The sequence below is a fragment of the Coregonus clupeaformis genome, chromosome 5 (assembly GCF_020615455.1).
Source record: "Coregonus clupeaformis isolate EN_2021a chromosome 5, ASM2061545v1, whole genome shotgun sequence".
Classification (NCBI taxonomy): domain Eukaryota; kingdom Metazoa; phylum Chordata; class Actinopteri; order Salmoniformes; family Salmonidae; genus Coregonus; species Coregonus clupeaformis.
This window is the reverse complement of record NC_059196.1, coordinates 33,385,217-33,401,555: the sequence shown is the minus strand read 5'-3', so window position 1 is coordinate 33,401,555 and position 16,339 is coordinate 33,385,217. Positions and strand designations below refer to the sequence as shown.

Sequence of the window (16,339 nt, the reverse complement as noted above, 5' to 3'; positions counted from 1 at the left end):
AATCCCTTTTCTAGACCAGTACATAAGGCACTTGGGTTCACATCTGTAACAGCGAAGTAGGTTCCTTATAAAAACAGCAGAGGCATAAAGCACTAGACCGGGACTGCCCAACCCTGTTCCTGGAGAGCTACTGTCTTGTAGGTTTTTGCTCCAACCCTAATCTAGCACATCTGATTCTAATAATTAGCAGGTTGATAAGATGAATCAGGTTATTAACACCTGGGGTTGGAACGAAAACCTCCAGGAGAGTAGCTCTCCAGGAACAGGGTTGGGCAACCCTACACTAGACCATGACAGAGCAGCATGCTTGCCATGACATGTAGAGGTATACTGATGACAAGCTCATCACCTGTGGAGAGAACCTAACTAATGAAAGATAGACCCAAGCCTGGTTAGCTAGGGGTAAGAGGTACTGTAGTGTAGTAAACTATTCTCTTCCTATGTGAGAGGATACGGTAAACATTTCAAACCCATGACCCCTCTGGTTCACACTATCATTCTATACTGTAGGTCAATGTGACAGTTGGTGTATTCATTAGTTGGATTCCATTGCTAAATATTTTGCAATGGAAAAAGTTTACTCTAGGAACCGACCTGAATTTGTGCAATAGAAACTTGTTTTGTATTTGGAGTAAACAGTTTCCATTGCAAAATGTTTTGCAACGAAATACGACTAATGAATACAACCCAGGGTCGTGTTCAGCATGTGCGAAACCAGAGAAATCTATTTGACACAGTAAATTTGTACCTGTTCAATAAGAAGGCACATTTGTTTCCCGTTTCAAAAAATGTCCTGCGTTCGTTCCTAATGAATGAACCCTGTACATCCCATTATCACCCAAAGCATTCTACAAACCCCCTCCCACGGTGTTTCACAGTTCATGTATAAAGATAGAAAGACATAAACTCATCCACCCCACCTTTCACCAGTTTCACTGTAAAGGTAAAAACACCCCCGTCACCCACACACACTCCCATTCACCCACACACACTCCCACACTACGTGTTCTTTGGTCACTTTAAAGAGATTTCTCCACCAAGACTTTCAGTCGTCTAAGAAGTCATCGTCCAGATTGACATCTGTGGTGTCGATGTCATCGTCCAGATCAAAGTTGTCCAGGTCCAGATCGTCAAGGCCCTGGAGGGAAAAGCAATGTATATGAGTGATGAGTCAGTGTGGGCGAGGGTGAAGTACCTCGCTGGTACATTGTTGTCCCTTAACATTCATATAGAGTACATCATTGTTCAATATCAATAAACATCAAAAAGTGATTTCCAATATAGATTAGCATTCTAAATAGTGTGTAAGTCATGACAGGATGTATAGACTCTGGTTAGCTTTACCTCCTCATCATTCCATTTATCATTCAGGTCCAGCAGGTCCATGGACACTGCTGCTACCGCTACTGCTGCAGGGGCTGCCTCCTCCACTCCTTTACCCTCTAAGGGGGCAGCTAGAGGGGCTGCAGGGCCTGGTTCTGGGCCTGGTGGAACCACCTGGATGAGGGCTGGTAGGGGCTCTACTGCTGGGGCTGCTGCAGCCTGGTCCTCTACGGCTGGGTTTGGAGCTGGATCTATGGCTGCGGCTGGGGCTAGGTCTATGACTGGTTCTGGGGCTATATCTATGTGTGGGGTTGAGCCGAGGGCTGGGGGTAGGACAGGACTAAGGTCTATGACTTGGGGTAGGACTGGGGTTGGGTCTATGGCTGGGGCTAGGATTGGGGTTGGGTCTATGGCTGGGGCTAGGACAGGACTAAGGTCTATGACTTGGGGTAGGACTGGGGTTGGGTCTATGGCTGGGGCTAGGACTGGGGTTGGGTCTATGGCTGGGGCTAGGACTGTGGTTGGGGCTAGGACTGGGGTTGGGTCTATGGCTGGGGCTAGGACTGGGGTTGGGTCTATGACTGGGGCTAGAGCAGGTTCATTCTCTTCTACAATGACTGGGGCTTCTTCAGCTGCTGCTATGGGTTCTGCTACTGCCTCAGTAATGGGTGCTTCTGCTGCCACTGCCACTTCTATGGTAACAGGTGCTTGTTCTGTTGCTATGGGTTCTGTTACTTCCTCTGTAACCGTGGGTTCTGTTGCTATGGCTTCTAGTACTGCTGCGGCAATGGGTGCTTCAACTTCCACCACCGCTTCTATGGTAACAGGTTCTGATTCTGTTGCCTCTGCAACTGGTGCTTCTGTTACAATTGGTTCTGTGACCAACTCGGTAATAGGTGCATCTGTTGCTATGGGCTTCATTGTCGCAGGTTCTTCCTCAACAGCCTCCTTTGGTGTTGCTATGACTTCTTCCTCTGAGGTGGACTGTGCTACCTCTGGCGCCAAGAGGGGTGCTTCTGTGCCGTTTTCTATGGTGACAAGAACCTCTATCTTAGTGATGGTATCTTCCACTGCTGTTGCCTCCTCTGGCTTGGGAGCTTCCACTTCAACAATAATGGGTTCCTCCTCTGCCATCTCAATGGATTCTTCCACTGCAGCCATAGTTGGTTCCACTTCTGTCACTGGGATAGATTCTTCTACTGCTGGGATAAACTCCTCCACTGCAGCCACAACAGGCTCTACCTGTTCCATGACAATGGACTCTTCCACTACTGGAGCTTCTGGAGCTGCAGCCTCCACCACTGCTGCCATTACGGGGGTTTCTACCACTGCTACCAATACAGGGGTTTCATCCATGCTCCCAGCAACCTCCTGCACATAGAACAGTGATAGTAGCATATTTTAATTGAGAATGACAAGTTGACAAATCACACTGAATGGTTGTCTAAACTAGGGGTTATGTAAGTAGTACTATATACAACAGCTGTGGCCATGTCCAGTATTCCAGTAGGTGTGAGATTCCAGACTTTACCTCTGGTTCAGCCGGCACTACTTTTGGCACAAAGTCTGCAGATTCCCCCAGGACATTCCTATCCTCATTGGGCTGCAGAGTGGAGAGGTAGAACAGTGAGGTGGGGAGGTAGAACAGTGAGGTGGGGAGGTAGAACAGTGAGGTGGGGAGGTAGAACAGTGAGGTGGAGAGGTAGACAGTGAGGTGGAGAGGTAGAACAGTGAGGTGGGGAGGTAGAACAGTGAGGTGGAGAGGTAGAACAGTGAGGTGGGGAGGTAGAACAGTGAGGTGGGGAGGCAGAACAGTGAGGTGGGGAGGCAGAACAGTGAGGTGGGGAGGTAGAACAGTGAGGTGGGGAGGCAGAACAGTGAGGTGGGGAGGTAGAACAGTGAGGTGGGGAGGTAGAACAGCACAGTATTACAACAGTACTATTACAAGTACAGGTACAAGGCTTATACTATTATAATAAGCATTATTATTATATTATTTATTTGACTAGAAAACAAGGGCAGAGGGTACAAAGGAGTTATGGTAACTGTAGAGTATTGACTTGACATGTATTTTACTGGTGGTCGCACACATTGAGCGAGTTCATCAGTGCATCACATGTATCTATAGTGCTCAGCTGGTATTGCACCACTAGGTGTCACTAATATACTACAGTAATATACCTATACTGAACAAAAATAAAAACGCAACAATTTCAAAGATTTTACTGAGTTACAGTTCATATAAGGAAATCAGTCAATTGAAATAAATAAATTATGCCCTAATCTATGGATTTCACATGACTGGGAATACAGTTGGTAACAGATACCTTTAAAAAAAGGTAGGGACGTGGATAGGAAAACCAGTCAGTATCTGGTGTGACCACCATTTGCCTCATGCAGTGCGACACATCTCCTTTGCATAGAGTTGATCAGATTGTTGATTGTGGCCTGTGGAATGTTGTCCCACGCCTCTTCAATGGCTATGCGAAATTACTGGATATTGGCGGGAACTGGAACATGCTGTCGTACACATCGATCCAGAGCATCCCAAACATGTCTGGTGAGTATGCAGGCCATACAAGAACTGGGACATTTTCAGCTTCCAGGAATTGTGTACAGATCCTTACGACATGGGGCCGTGCATTATCATGCTGAAATATGAGGTGATGGCGGCGGATGAATTGCACGACAATGGGCCATTTATTGTACCCAGCACAAGGTGCATCTGTGTAATGATCATGCTGTTTAATCAGCTTCTTGATATGCCACACCTGTCAGGTGGATGGATTATCTTGGCAAAGGAGAAATGCTCACAAACAGGGATGTAAACAAATTTGTGCACAAAACTTGAGAGAAATTAGGTTTTTGTGCGCATGGAAAACTTCAGGGATCTTTCAGTTCAGCTCATGAAACATGGGACCAACACTTTACATGTTGCGTTTATATTTTTGTTCAGTGTAAGATGGAAATAACATGTTCAATCAGGGTCGTGTTAAATAGGTATGAAACATAAAAAAATGCTCCAAACGGTTGCAAACGTTTTGCCACAATATGCCCAAGATGTGTGTGTGTATCTACTCACGGTGATGAGGGGGTACTCTGCGGCAGGCCTCAGCCTGACGTGGGTCTCCTTCAGGTAGTCTTCGGCCAGGAAGGCCTCCTGTAGGCCGGGGAACAGATTGCTGTAGTCTGTAGGGTCAGCCAACGCATCAGCTGCCTTCTGGTTCACCTTCCCCAGGCTCTCCTTCCACAGCTTCACCACTCTGGAGACACAGCGAGATCAGTACACACAGACACACACACAGTGCTATGCAGGTTAGCGTTTTTCCATCATGAATCATGTTCTGGAGGTAGCTCTGCGGAGTGGTCACTAGCTGGCATAGCCACTAAGTCATAAAATCTGACTTTAACAACACTGACCTTAACAACACTGCTAACACGAATGCTTAACCCTAACCTTAAATGAAGACCAAAAAACTAGATTTTGTTTTCATGAATTTTTACAATATAACCAATTATGACTGCTGGCCCACTAGCGGAAATTGCTTAGTTCTGCCTCCAGGGCAAGATTATTGATAATAAACGTCAACCTGCCAGTGCTGTACCTAGACACATGGCTGGGCAGGTACGTTCTGGCCAGGAATGCAGCCTCTGGCAGCCGGTTGGTTTTAATGAGGAGCTCCAAACATTTGTCCAGTCTGGAAGGAATAAACAGAACAGAAATATGGAGATACAATTATTAATGATGAAACCAAGGACATTGACACATACAGAGCTAAATCATAAACATATAAAGCGCACCAAGATCCAATAATGAATTATAAATGATGAAACGATAAGAATAATGTATTGACAGATTATGATGATATAATAATAATAATATGCCATTTTTTTTTTGTGTATGGGTGGTCCCGGGGATCGAACCCACTACTTTGGCGTTACAAGCGCCGTGCTCTACCAGCTGAGCTACAGAGCTACAGAGGACCACATGATGATGATATACATATAAAAGTTCAACCTAAACACCGGCCAGTACTCTCTGCTCACTCCTCCTCACCTTCCTCTGTAACATCCACCCCCACACCCTTCTCTCCCTAAACACACTTACTTCCCCTGGAGGAAATAGGTAAGGAAAGCCACATTGGTTTTGCCGTCTCTCTCTGCCCCCTCTGCCAGCTTGCCCACCATGCTGGCGTTGCCCGAGGCTGTGGCCAGCAGCAGCAGCCCTCCATAGTCCTGGGCATGGTGCAGACAGTCCTGGGCCAGGCCAAACTGGCACTTAGTGGTGGCCAGCTCTGCCAGCTGCTTCCACTTCTGCTCCGACTGCAGGGCACCGTGCCAGGGAGAGAGGAGAAGAGGAGGTGGAGAGAGAGAGAAAGGGAGGGAAAAAGAGAGAGGGAACAGGTATGCCATGTTAGAAAGACAGTCATCACAAACACAAAACAGAAGCCCTATTCACTATGCTTTTGATTAGTTAAAAATATGATAAGATATACCCTTTACTACAGTTATTCTCATGTCATCTTATACCGAGGTCTCCAAATATGTCTCCCAATATCCACATTTGGCCCTACATTTCTCAATACTTCCCTTTCATTCCAAGACTGCTATATAATTCCCAGTTTGTCAAAAATGTCCCCAGTCTTTCTCTTTACGTGATGTCTTACCTCGGATTCTACAGCCAGCTGGTAGGCGATCTTCAGTTCTCCTAGCTGCAGAGCCAACTCAAACCTGTGTTCTGAGTCTGTGGACACAGCCAGGGCCTGCTGCCTGAAACCCTGTAGAGAGAGATAGAGATAAGAGAAAGGGTTACACACACAAAGATACACAGACAGAAGAGAGGACACATTCACTGAAATGGTATGCGTTAAGACGCATACCAATGTAAAAATACACCCACCCTCTCAGTCTCACCTGTTTCTCTAGGAAGTGGGCGACCCTGGTCCTCATCTCTTTAGGGATGGTGGGTAGGACCCTGTCGGCCATCCCAAAGTCCCTCCTCATTACAGCAGTCTGGTACTCTAGCACTGACACCAGCAGAGAGTAAGTGACGATGTTCAGCTCCTTATCACCCAGATACAGACGGTCATCCTTAGGGATGTAGCCCAGCAGGTACATAGTTCTATAGCAGACAGACAGGGGAGTCAATACATCACCAATATTTTAGACCGACAGGTACAGTACATAGTTCTATAGCAGACAGACAGGGGAGTTAATATAGCACCAGTATTTTAGACCGACAGGTACAGTACATAGTTCTATAGCAGACAGACAGGGGAGTTAATATAGCACCAGTATTTTAGACCGACAGGTACAGTACATAGCAGGTAATTTGAGGTGAACAGGTCAATGGTTTGTAGCAGTCTCAGCAGGTAGGTATAGTCTTACCTGTCCAGGTGGGCGATGGTGACGATCTCTCCTCCTACGTAGTAGTTGAGTCTGTTGACTGAGCTGGTGTAGATGAAACAGTCTCCCACCCACAGACCTGTCTTCACCACCTCCTGAATCTCACCCAACACCTAGAGAGAGAGAGGGGGGAGGGGGAGAGAAATAGATATAGAAGAAAATGTTACAGTACAAATACAAAATAAATCCTCCTGTCCAGAATCTAATCTCTAGATGTAGTGTAGTCTCACCTCGAAGGCGTCCTCTATCCCGTCCTCAGTGACTCCCTCCTTGGTCTCCTGTGCTGTTGCCACTTTCTCAGCCAGGTAGCGCAGCACAAAGAAAGACTCCTCCGTGGCGATACAAACCAGCTCCCCAGACTCTGACCAGAAGATCTGAGGAAAGAAGAGGAGGTTAGAGGAGGGTTGGATCGCTGTGGAGAGGAAGTTAGAGGAGGGTGGGATCGCTGTGGAGAGGGGGTTAGAGGAGGGTTGACTTGCTATGGAGAGGAGGTTAGAGGAGGGTGGGATCGCTGTGGAGAGGAGGTTAGAGGAGGGTTGTGTCGCTATGGAGAGGTTGTTACAGGAGGGTTGGATCGCTGTGGAGACGGGGTTAGAGGAGGGTTGGGTCGCTGTGGAGATGTTGTTACAGGAGGCTTGGATCGCTGTGGAGAGGGGGTTAGAGGAGGGTTGGATTGCTGTGGAGAGGAGGTTACAGGAGGGTTGGATCGCTGTGGAGAGGGGGTTAGAGGAGGGTTGGATCGCTGTGGAGAAAGGCAGAAGAGGCTTGGATCGCTGTGGAGAGGGGGTTAGAGGAGGCTTGGGTCGCTGTGGAGAGGGGGTTAGAGGAGGCATGAATCGCTGTGGAGAGGGGGTTAGAGGAGGGTTGGATCGCTGTGGATAAGAGGTTACAGGAGGGTTGGATCGCTGTGGAGAGGGGGTTAGAAGAGGGTTGGGTCGCTGTGGAGAGGAGGTTAGAGGAGGCTTGGATCGCTGTGGAGAGGGGGTTAGAGGAGGGTTGGATCGCTGTGGATAAGAGGTTACAGGAGGGTTGGATCGCTGTGGAGAGGGGGTTAGGTCGCTGTGGAGAGGGGATTAGAGGAGGCTTGGATCGCTGTGGAGAGGGGGTTAGAGGAGGCTTGGATCGCTGTGGAGAGGAGGTTAGAGGAGGGTTGGGTCACTGTGGAGAGGGGGTTAGAGGAGGGTTGGATCGCTGTGGATAAGAGGCTACAGGAGGGTTGGATCGCTGTGGAGAGGGGGTTAGAAGAGGATTGGGTCGCTGTAGAGAGGAGGTTAGAGGAGGGTTGGATCGCTGTGGGGAGGGGGTTGGATCGCTGTGGAAAGGGGGGTTACAGGAGGCTTGGATCGCAGTGGATAAGAAGTTACAGGAGGGTTGGATTGCTGTGGAGAGGGGGTTAGAGGAGGGTTGGGGCACTGTGGAGAGGGGGTTAGAGGAGGGTTGGATCGCTGTGGATAAGAGGTTATAGGAGGGTTGGATCGCTGTGGAGAGGAGGTTAGAGGAGGGTTGGGTCGCTGTGGTGAGGGCGTTAGAAGAGGGTTGGCTCGCTGTGGAGAGGGGGTTAGAGTAGGGTTGGGTCGCTGTGGAGAGGGGGTTAGAGTAGGGTTGGATCACTGTGGAGAGGAGGTTAGAGGAGGGTTGGATCGTTGTGGAGAGGGGGTTAGATTGCTGTGGAGAGGGGGTTAGAGGAGGATTGGGTTGCTGTGGAGAGCTTACAGGAGGTTAGAGGAGGAGTGGGTCGCTGTGGGGAGAAGGTTACAGGAGGCTTGGATCGCTGTGGGGAGAAGGTTACAGGAGGCTTGGATCGCTGTGGGGAGGAGGTTACAGGAGGGTTGGATTGCTGTGGGGAGGAGGTTACATGAGGGTTGGATTGCTGTGGGGAAGAGGTTACAGGAGGCTTGGATTGCTGTGGAGAGGGGGTCAGAGGAGGGTTGGATCGCTGTGTAGAGGGGGTTAGATGAGGGTTGGGTCGCTCTGGGTTAGAGGAGGGTTGGGTTGCTGTGGGGAGGAGGTTACTCTCCCGAGTGGCGCAGTGGTCTAAGGCACTGCATCGCAGTGCTAGCTGTGCCACTAGAGATCCTGGTTCGAATCCAGGCTCTGTCGTAGCTGGCCGTGACCGGGAGACCCATGGGGCGGCGCACAATTGGCCCAGCGTCGTCCAGGGTAGGGGAGGGAATGGCCAGCAGGGATGTAGCTCAGTTGGTAGAGCATGGCGTTTGCAACACCAGGGTTGTGGGTTCGATTCCCACGGGGGGCCAGTATGAAAAATAAATAAATAATAATAATATGTATGCACTCACTAACTGTAAGTCGCTCTGGATAAGAGCGTCTGCTAAATGACTAAAATGTAAATGTAATGTAAAATGTTACAGGAGGCTTGGATCGCTGTGGAGAGGGGGTTAGAGGAGGGTTGGATCGCTGTGGAGAGGAGGTTACAGGAGGGTTGGATCGCTGTGGGGAGGAGGTTAGAGGAGGGTTGGGTCACTGTGGGGAGGAGGTTAGAGGAGGGTTGGGTCGCTATGGGGAGGAGGTTAGAGGAGGGTTGGGTCGCTGTGGGGAGGAGGTTAGAGGAGGGTTGGGTCGCTGTGGGTGGCTTCTCACCCTCTTGACCTGAGCTAGGCGCAGCCTGGACCTGCTATAAATCTGTAAATGGTCAAGTGTCTGAAAGTTGATATAGATCAACTGTGGATTATTAGCAGTTTAAATACTGTAGCTGACTCACATGTTTAGGCTGGATCTCAATGCGGCGGACCAGTTCTGTGTTCTCCCAGTCGTAGAAGGCCAGACCACTCACTGACCTCACGCCCAGCAAGAACCCACCGTGGATACCTGCAGGAGATGATACACACATATAGTTAGTTATAACACATCAGCATATCATCTGCATGCACACGCACACAGAGGGAGTCAGTTCATACTGGATCAAATCTGATATGTTTGTCTCACCTTCTGCCCCAAAGTCTGGTTTAAAAGACTTCTTCTCCTTGAAGTTCTTGAAGATTTTGACCATGCTGGTGCTCTCCCGAGTAGCATACCTGCCATAGAAACAACAGCGGTTAAGTCAGCCTGACCATACTAGACCGTGGATGGTCCATAGATGACTGTGTATGAGTTGTCAGGGTGCGGTTGACTTTACTTACTCTGAGGAGTCGTGGGCCCAGACAAACTCCTGTGCTGAACCAAAGCTCTTGTTCCTCAGGGCCATTGCAGTGTAGATGATGTACTCTCCATCCCCACACACCACCACAAACCTGCAACACACACACAACGGACATTAGTTAGTGTGTGATCACACACCACTGGAGACAGCTGAGGGGAGGTTGGCTCATAGTAATGGCTGGAATGGAGTCAATGGAATGGTATCAACCACATAAACCACGTTTGATACCATTCCATAGATTCCAGCCATTATTATGAGCTGTCCTCCCCTCAGCAGCCTCCACTGACACACACACATATACTGTACATTTATGGTCCTGTAAGGCTCAGTTGGTAGAGCATGGTGCTTGTAACACCAAGATTGTGGGTTCGATTCCCGGGGCCACCCATACATACAAATGTATGCACGCATGACTGTAAGTCGCTTTGGATAAAAGCATCTGCTAAATAGCATATATATATATATACTTTTTTGTTTACATTTGATGAGCAACTAGTACACACATGCACACAAACACGGTAACACACGCACACACTGACCTGCCGTTGGGGTTGTGCTGGATGGTCTGGGGATAAATCTCACAGCTGCCCATGTCTTTGACAGCCAGAGACAGCCTCTCTCCGTCCTGTATCTCAGCCTCTCCCATGGCCTTCAGGTTGGCCTGCTGCACCTCAGAGTGCTTGGCCCACATGATCTTACCGTTAGAGTCCATAGACATGGCTGGCTCCTCACGGCCCAACTGAGGGAGGGGGGAGATGGGGAAGGGGATTAAGAGGGGGGAGAGAGTGAAGAAGATGAGACAGAGGAAGAGAAGGAGTGATATTCAAATCATAATATTTCAACTTGAGCTGAACATACAACTTGGACATACATGGGTGATATGTAGGCCTATAGAATCAAACTGGTGCTGTATAAAAACAATACAAACATTCTATATGATTACCAACAATACTAATAATCAGATCACTGACACCACATCATTCTAGATGTGTAGTTTAGAGTTTCCATAAATTGGTACCTTGATGATGATGCTGCCTTCATCATATCCCAGCGCCACACTGTTGGCGCCTCGCTGGCCACACACACACCACACACGTTCCATCCCATAGTTCAGTGTGTTATCCAGGCGGTACGTGCTGGAATGCCAGACTCTCACTGTGCCTGTATGTCCATTAGGAGACGAAAGATGGGAGGAGCGAAAGAGAGTCACATGTGAAAGGGTGGTCAAACATAAAGGATCCAGGGAAGACAGGAACTAGTCAACATGACAAGAAAACACCATGTTATTACCACGATACAATGTTACAACTTTTAAAATGTTATTACTATGTTATAACATAGGTAAACACCTTGTTATTCCATTCTAAAGAGATAAGGTAAACACTACACTACCCACCGTCCTCGGAGCCAGTGAGGATGATTGGCAGCTCAGGGTGAAAGCTGACACAGGACACATTCTGGGCATGGCCCTCTAGAGTCTGCACACACGTCTTATTCTGGAGGTAGAGGAGAGGACTAGCGTAGAATCAGTCAACTCAATATATATGATCACTAGTACAGACGCATAACACTTCAAGTGGAGTTTGTGTGTATTTTCTGATCTGAAAAGTGTGTATGCTGTGCATATGTGTGTGTTTCATTCTGTGTTTGAGAGTGTGTGAAAGTGTGCAAATAAACTGTGTGTACATGTGTATATAAACTGTGTACATCTGCATATAAACTGTGTGACATCCATGTGTACCTGGTAGTCCCAGATCTTGACCAGGCGGTCGTCTGCTCCTGATATAAGGTAGGGCTTGTCCCCTCCACTGTAGTAGTCGATACAGTTGACTCCTTTCTCATGGCCCTCCAGAGTGAAGTTAGGGGTGGAAGAACCCAGCTGCCACACCTGCAACAGCCAAGGGCCAACAAATACTTCAGTGTATTACTGAAATGTAGTGGTAACAATTTACAACAACTGTATATAATTCATGAAACATACACTACACAACTATAAGCACTTCAACATAAAAATAATCAAACCAACAACTGTAGTGCTTCAAGCACAAAGAGTAGTGTGTGTGTGTGTACTGTATGTACCTTAATGGTCCTGTCTAGGGAGGCGCTGGCGAATTGGTTGTTGTCTTTAGGGTTGATGACGATCTGCATGACATAGTGGGTGTGGCCCTCGAACACCTGACCACACACCCACTTCCTGTCCCAGTCCCACAGCTTGATCAGCATGTCATCTGGACACATAAACAAACACACGCTCATGTTCACAATATTCTATGGTTGATGTTTGCAATTTATGTATATCCTGAATGGGTAGGTGTTCTAAAACTTTTGACTGGTAGTATGTATATATATATATATATATATATATATATATATATATATATATATATATATATATATATATATATATATACATATATATATACACACACACACACACACACTACCAGTCAAAGGTTTTAGAACACCTACCCATTCAGGGGTTTTTCTTTATTTTTACTATTTTCTACATTGTAGAATAATAGTGAAGCCATCACAACTATGAAATAACACATATGGAATCATGTAGTAACCAAAAAAGTGTTAAACAAATCAAAATATATTTTATATTTGAGATTCTTCAAATAGCCACCCTTTGCCTTGATGACAGATTTGCACACTCTTGGCATTCTCTCAACCAGCTTCACCTGGAATGCTTTTCCAACGGTCTTGAAGGAGTTCCCACATATGCTGACCACTTGTTGGCTGCTTTTCCTTCACTCTGCGGTCCGACTCATTCCAAACCCTCTCAATTTGGTTGAGGTTGGGGGAATGTGGAGGCCAGCTCATCTGATGCAGCACTCCATCAATCTCCTTCTTGGTTAAATAGCCCTTACATGGCCTGGAGGTGTGTTGGGTCATTGTCCTGTTGAAAAAAAAAATGATAGTCCCACTAAGCCCAAACCAGATGGGATGGCGTATTGCTGCAAAATGCTGTGGTAGCCATGCTGGTTAACACCATAACACCTCCTCCTCCATGCTTTACGGTGGGAAATACACATGCAGAGGTCATCCGTTCACCCACACCGCGTCTCACAAAGACATGGCGGTTGGAACCAAAAATCTCCAATTTGGACTCCAGACCAAAGGACAAACTTCCACCAATCTAATGTCCATTGCTCGTGTTTCTTGGCCCAAGCAAGTCTCTTCTTATTATTGGTGTCCTTTAGTAGTGGTTTTCTTTGTAGCAATTCGACCATGAAGCCCTGATTCACACAGTCTCCTCTGAACAGTTGATGTTGAGATGTGTCTGTTACTTGAACTCTGTGAAGCATTTATTTGGGCTGCAATTTCTGAGGCAGGTAACTCTAATGAACGTATCCTCTGCAGCAGAGGTAACTCTGGGTCTTCCATTCCTGTGGCGGTCCTCATGAGAGCCAGTTTCATCATAGCGCTTGATGGTTTTTGCGACTGCAATTGAATAAACGTTAAAAGTTCTTGAAACTTTCCGTATTGACTGACCTCCATGTCTTAAAGTAATGATGGACTATCATTTCTCTTTGCTTATTTGAGCTGTTCTTCCCATAATATGGACTTGGTATTTTACCAAATAGGGCTATCTTCTGTATACCCCCCTACCTTGTCACAACACAACTGATTGGCTCAAACGCATTAAGAAGGAAAGAAATTCCACAAATTAACTTTTAAGAAGGCACACCTGTTAACTGAAATGCATTCCAGGTGACTACCTCATGAAGCTGGTTGAGAGAATGCCAAGAGTGTGAAAAGATGTCATCAAGGCAAAGGGTGGATATTTGATTAATCTCAAATATAAAATATATTTTCATTTGTTTAAGACTTTTTTGGTTACTACATGATTCCATACGTGTTATTTCATAGTTTTGATGTCTTCACTATTATTCATTATTCTACAATGTAGAAAATAGTAAAAATAAAGAAAAACCCTTGAATGAGTAGGTGTGTCCAAACTTTGGACTGGTACTAATTTATATATTTATATATATATATATATATATAAATTGAGAGAGAGAGAGAGAGAGAGAGAGAGAGAGACAACATACCACTGCTGGTAAGGATGTAAGGTTGTGTTGGGTGGACTGCGATGCAGCGGATGTAGTCAGAGTGGGCCTCAAACATGTGAGTTCTCTCCAGAGTGTTGTAGTTAAACACATGGATCTGCATGTCATCCTGGGGAGGACCCGAGAAGAGCGAGAGTGAAGGGGAGGAGAAGGTGTAGTGAGAGAGGGTGGAGAAGGTTAAAATGGAAAAGTATTGCAGCATTCAGGGAGAGAGATATGGAAAAACTCTGAATAGAATAGGACAGATAGATGCATTATAAGCAGTTATAAGGTTGTTATAACACTTACTGCTCCAGCGATGACCCAGTGCTTCCTCGCCACAAACTTAGCCACTCTCACAGGCTGGTCACACACCTCGAATGTCTTCACCAGGGTCTACACAGACATGAGATTCAAACGAAGCATCAGCATCATGGTTATCATTGTCATAGAGAAAGAATCCATTCCTATTTCCCTCAAGAACATAATGTGCAGCAAGGTGTACAATGAATGAATGAATGAATAAGCCCTGAATCCTAACAAATTAAATGAGAATGAATGTTGTTTACTTGTGTCTCATGGTTCCAGACACAGACACTGCCATTGTACAGGCTGGCAACCATCCATGGTTCAGTTGGGTGCAGGTCCACACTCTTCACACGGTCTGACCGAGCGGTCAGCTTCCGCTTGATGTCTAACCGGAGAGGCTGAGATGGACAGAGGGAGAGAGAACCCAATATATTAAGTCATAATCTACCTCTGACTCCTAATTTAACCAATACATTTACAGTTACATTTTAGTCATTTAGCAGATGCTCTTATCCAGAGCGACTTACAGTTAGTGAGTGCATACATTTTCATTTTTTTCATACTGGAATCGAACCCACAACCCTGGCGTTGCAAATGCCATGCTCTACCAACTGAGCTACATCCCTGCCGGCCATTCCCTCCCCTACCCTGGAAGACGCTCCCTACCCTGGACGACGCTGGGCCAATTGTGCGCCGCCCCATTGGTCTCCCGGTCACGGCCGGCTACGACAGAGCCTGGATTCGAAATAGGATTAGGCCACTGAGCCACTCGGGAGGGTTTTTCTTTATCAATACTAGACACAGTATCTTGTATTGATACTAACCAGATAACTCTTTACTCCTATGTAAATGCAGATCAGTTGAACGGGAACAAGAAATAAAACTTTGACAGAGACCAGATTTGAGTATATTTTTATAGAGACAGGTCAGATACACTTAACTTTAAATGTTTTATTTACTTTTTACATCTATTCAAATTATTCTGATTATGCTTATCAATAAAACTGTAAGTGTATCCGACCCCTAACAGCTATACAATTGTAGTCCTGGTGTAGATACAACATTTCACAAAGTGGCAAAGTGGAACCAAGTCAACTGTTCAGCTTATAGGGTTGGTTTATATGGGGGCGTGTCTGTTTACTGAAGCGCATTCCACCACATTTGAGGTGCATGAATAATTCGCTCTGGTCTGGAAATGCTCAGGCGGTAGCCATTTGCGATAAAGTAGTTTAGAAGAAAGTCGTTATATAAAGTTGCAGATTGAACTACTAGCATATTTAGTAACCAATCGATCGGAGACTTCCTGACTCTTTTGAATACCATATTGTTTTTGTTACACTGTTGCCATTTCTCGAGTTTCTAGAACATCTTCAAATACTCGATCATTCACAACTAGCCAGGCATAGGTTAATTCATTGGATGTGTTTTCAATAGGGTAGCAATCGTAAAAAAAAAGCAACACACCTCCCCCCAAAATAATAGCCTTAAACGACTGGCCTGAGCGGCGGCGGATCTTTATAAAGCATTTCACTCGAAATCTATGTTGCACTTCATTCTAAATCTATGTTTTCATTTCCTTACCATGGTTCCACGTCTGCGGGTAGTGTTTGGTCGAAGTGCCCGGCCACCCTGAGACACGAGTCGGGCTGGTAGACTGGTTTGGAGCTGAGAGTCTTCTTGGCGACGTGGATTCTATGGAGCTTCCTGGCTGCACTTCGCAAGATCCGGTGGAGCACTAGGACAGTCTGTACCTAACATGGCCATACTATGCAGTCTGTATGTAGGTTACAGAGAAATGTATGGACGCTGACTACAGGCATAATCAGGTAATTGCATGTAGGCTACCCACTCACCCCTCCAAAAAATATATACATAAATAAATAAAAACGAATAAATTAATGAATAATAATTAATTTGAACATCTTAAAAATTGCCTAATTTCCTATTTGTACAAATTATCTCCCTATTTCTTATGTGTATAAATATACTAATATGATGACTGAATAGTATTGCAGATGTATTAGGCTTAGGCTACAGTACCTAGGCCTACCCAGTATAGTCCATGCAGATTTCAAACCACGCTGGTGTT

The 16,339-nt window shown here is 46.2% G+C and overlaps 1 protein-coding gene across 2 annotated transcripts; it reads right to left on the bottom strand.

Annotated features, from left to right (window-relative positions):
• Positions 1-204: 204 nt before the first annotated feature.
• LOC121566898 (coatomer subunit beta'-like) lies at positions 205-16,041 on the bottom strand. Of its 2 annotated transcripts, none has more exons than XM_045214050.1 (22): positions 15,832-16,041; positions 14,511-14,648; positions 14,251-14,337; positions 13,945-14,071; positions 11,966-12,114; positions 11,628-11,774; positions 11,283-11,382; positions 10,905-11,047; positions 10,426-10,625; positions 9,867-9,977; positions 9,673-9,761; positions 9,449-9,555; positions 6,960-7,103; positions 6,712-6,842; positions 6,238-6,445; positions 5,991-6,101; positions 5,432-5,646; positions 4,914-5,021; positions 4,406-4,586; positions 2,855-2,926; positions 1,345-2,694; positions 205-1,138 (listed from the first exon to the last, which is right to left on the bottom strand). In XM_045214050.1, exons 1-22 carry the CDS (start codon positions 15,832-15,834, stop codon positions 1,046-1,048), a joined length of 4,014 nt encoding a protein of 1,337 aa, XP_045069985.1. In that variant the 5' UTR covers positions 15,835-16,041; the 3' UTR covers positions 205-1,045. The 2 variants fall into 2 exon arrangements, with proteins under 2 accessions (XP_045069985.1, XP_041732741.2); XM_041876807.2 differs by having other exon boundaries at positions 4,929-5,021; positions 15,832-16,040.
• Between the last annotated feature and the right edge of the window lie 298 nt (positions 16,042-16,339).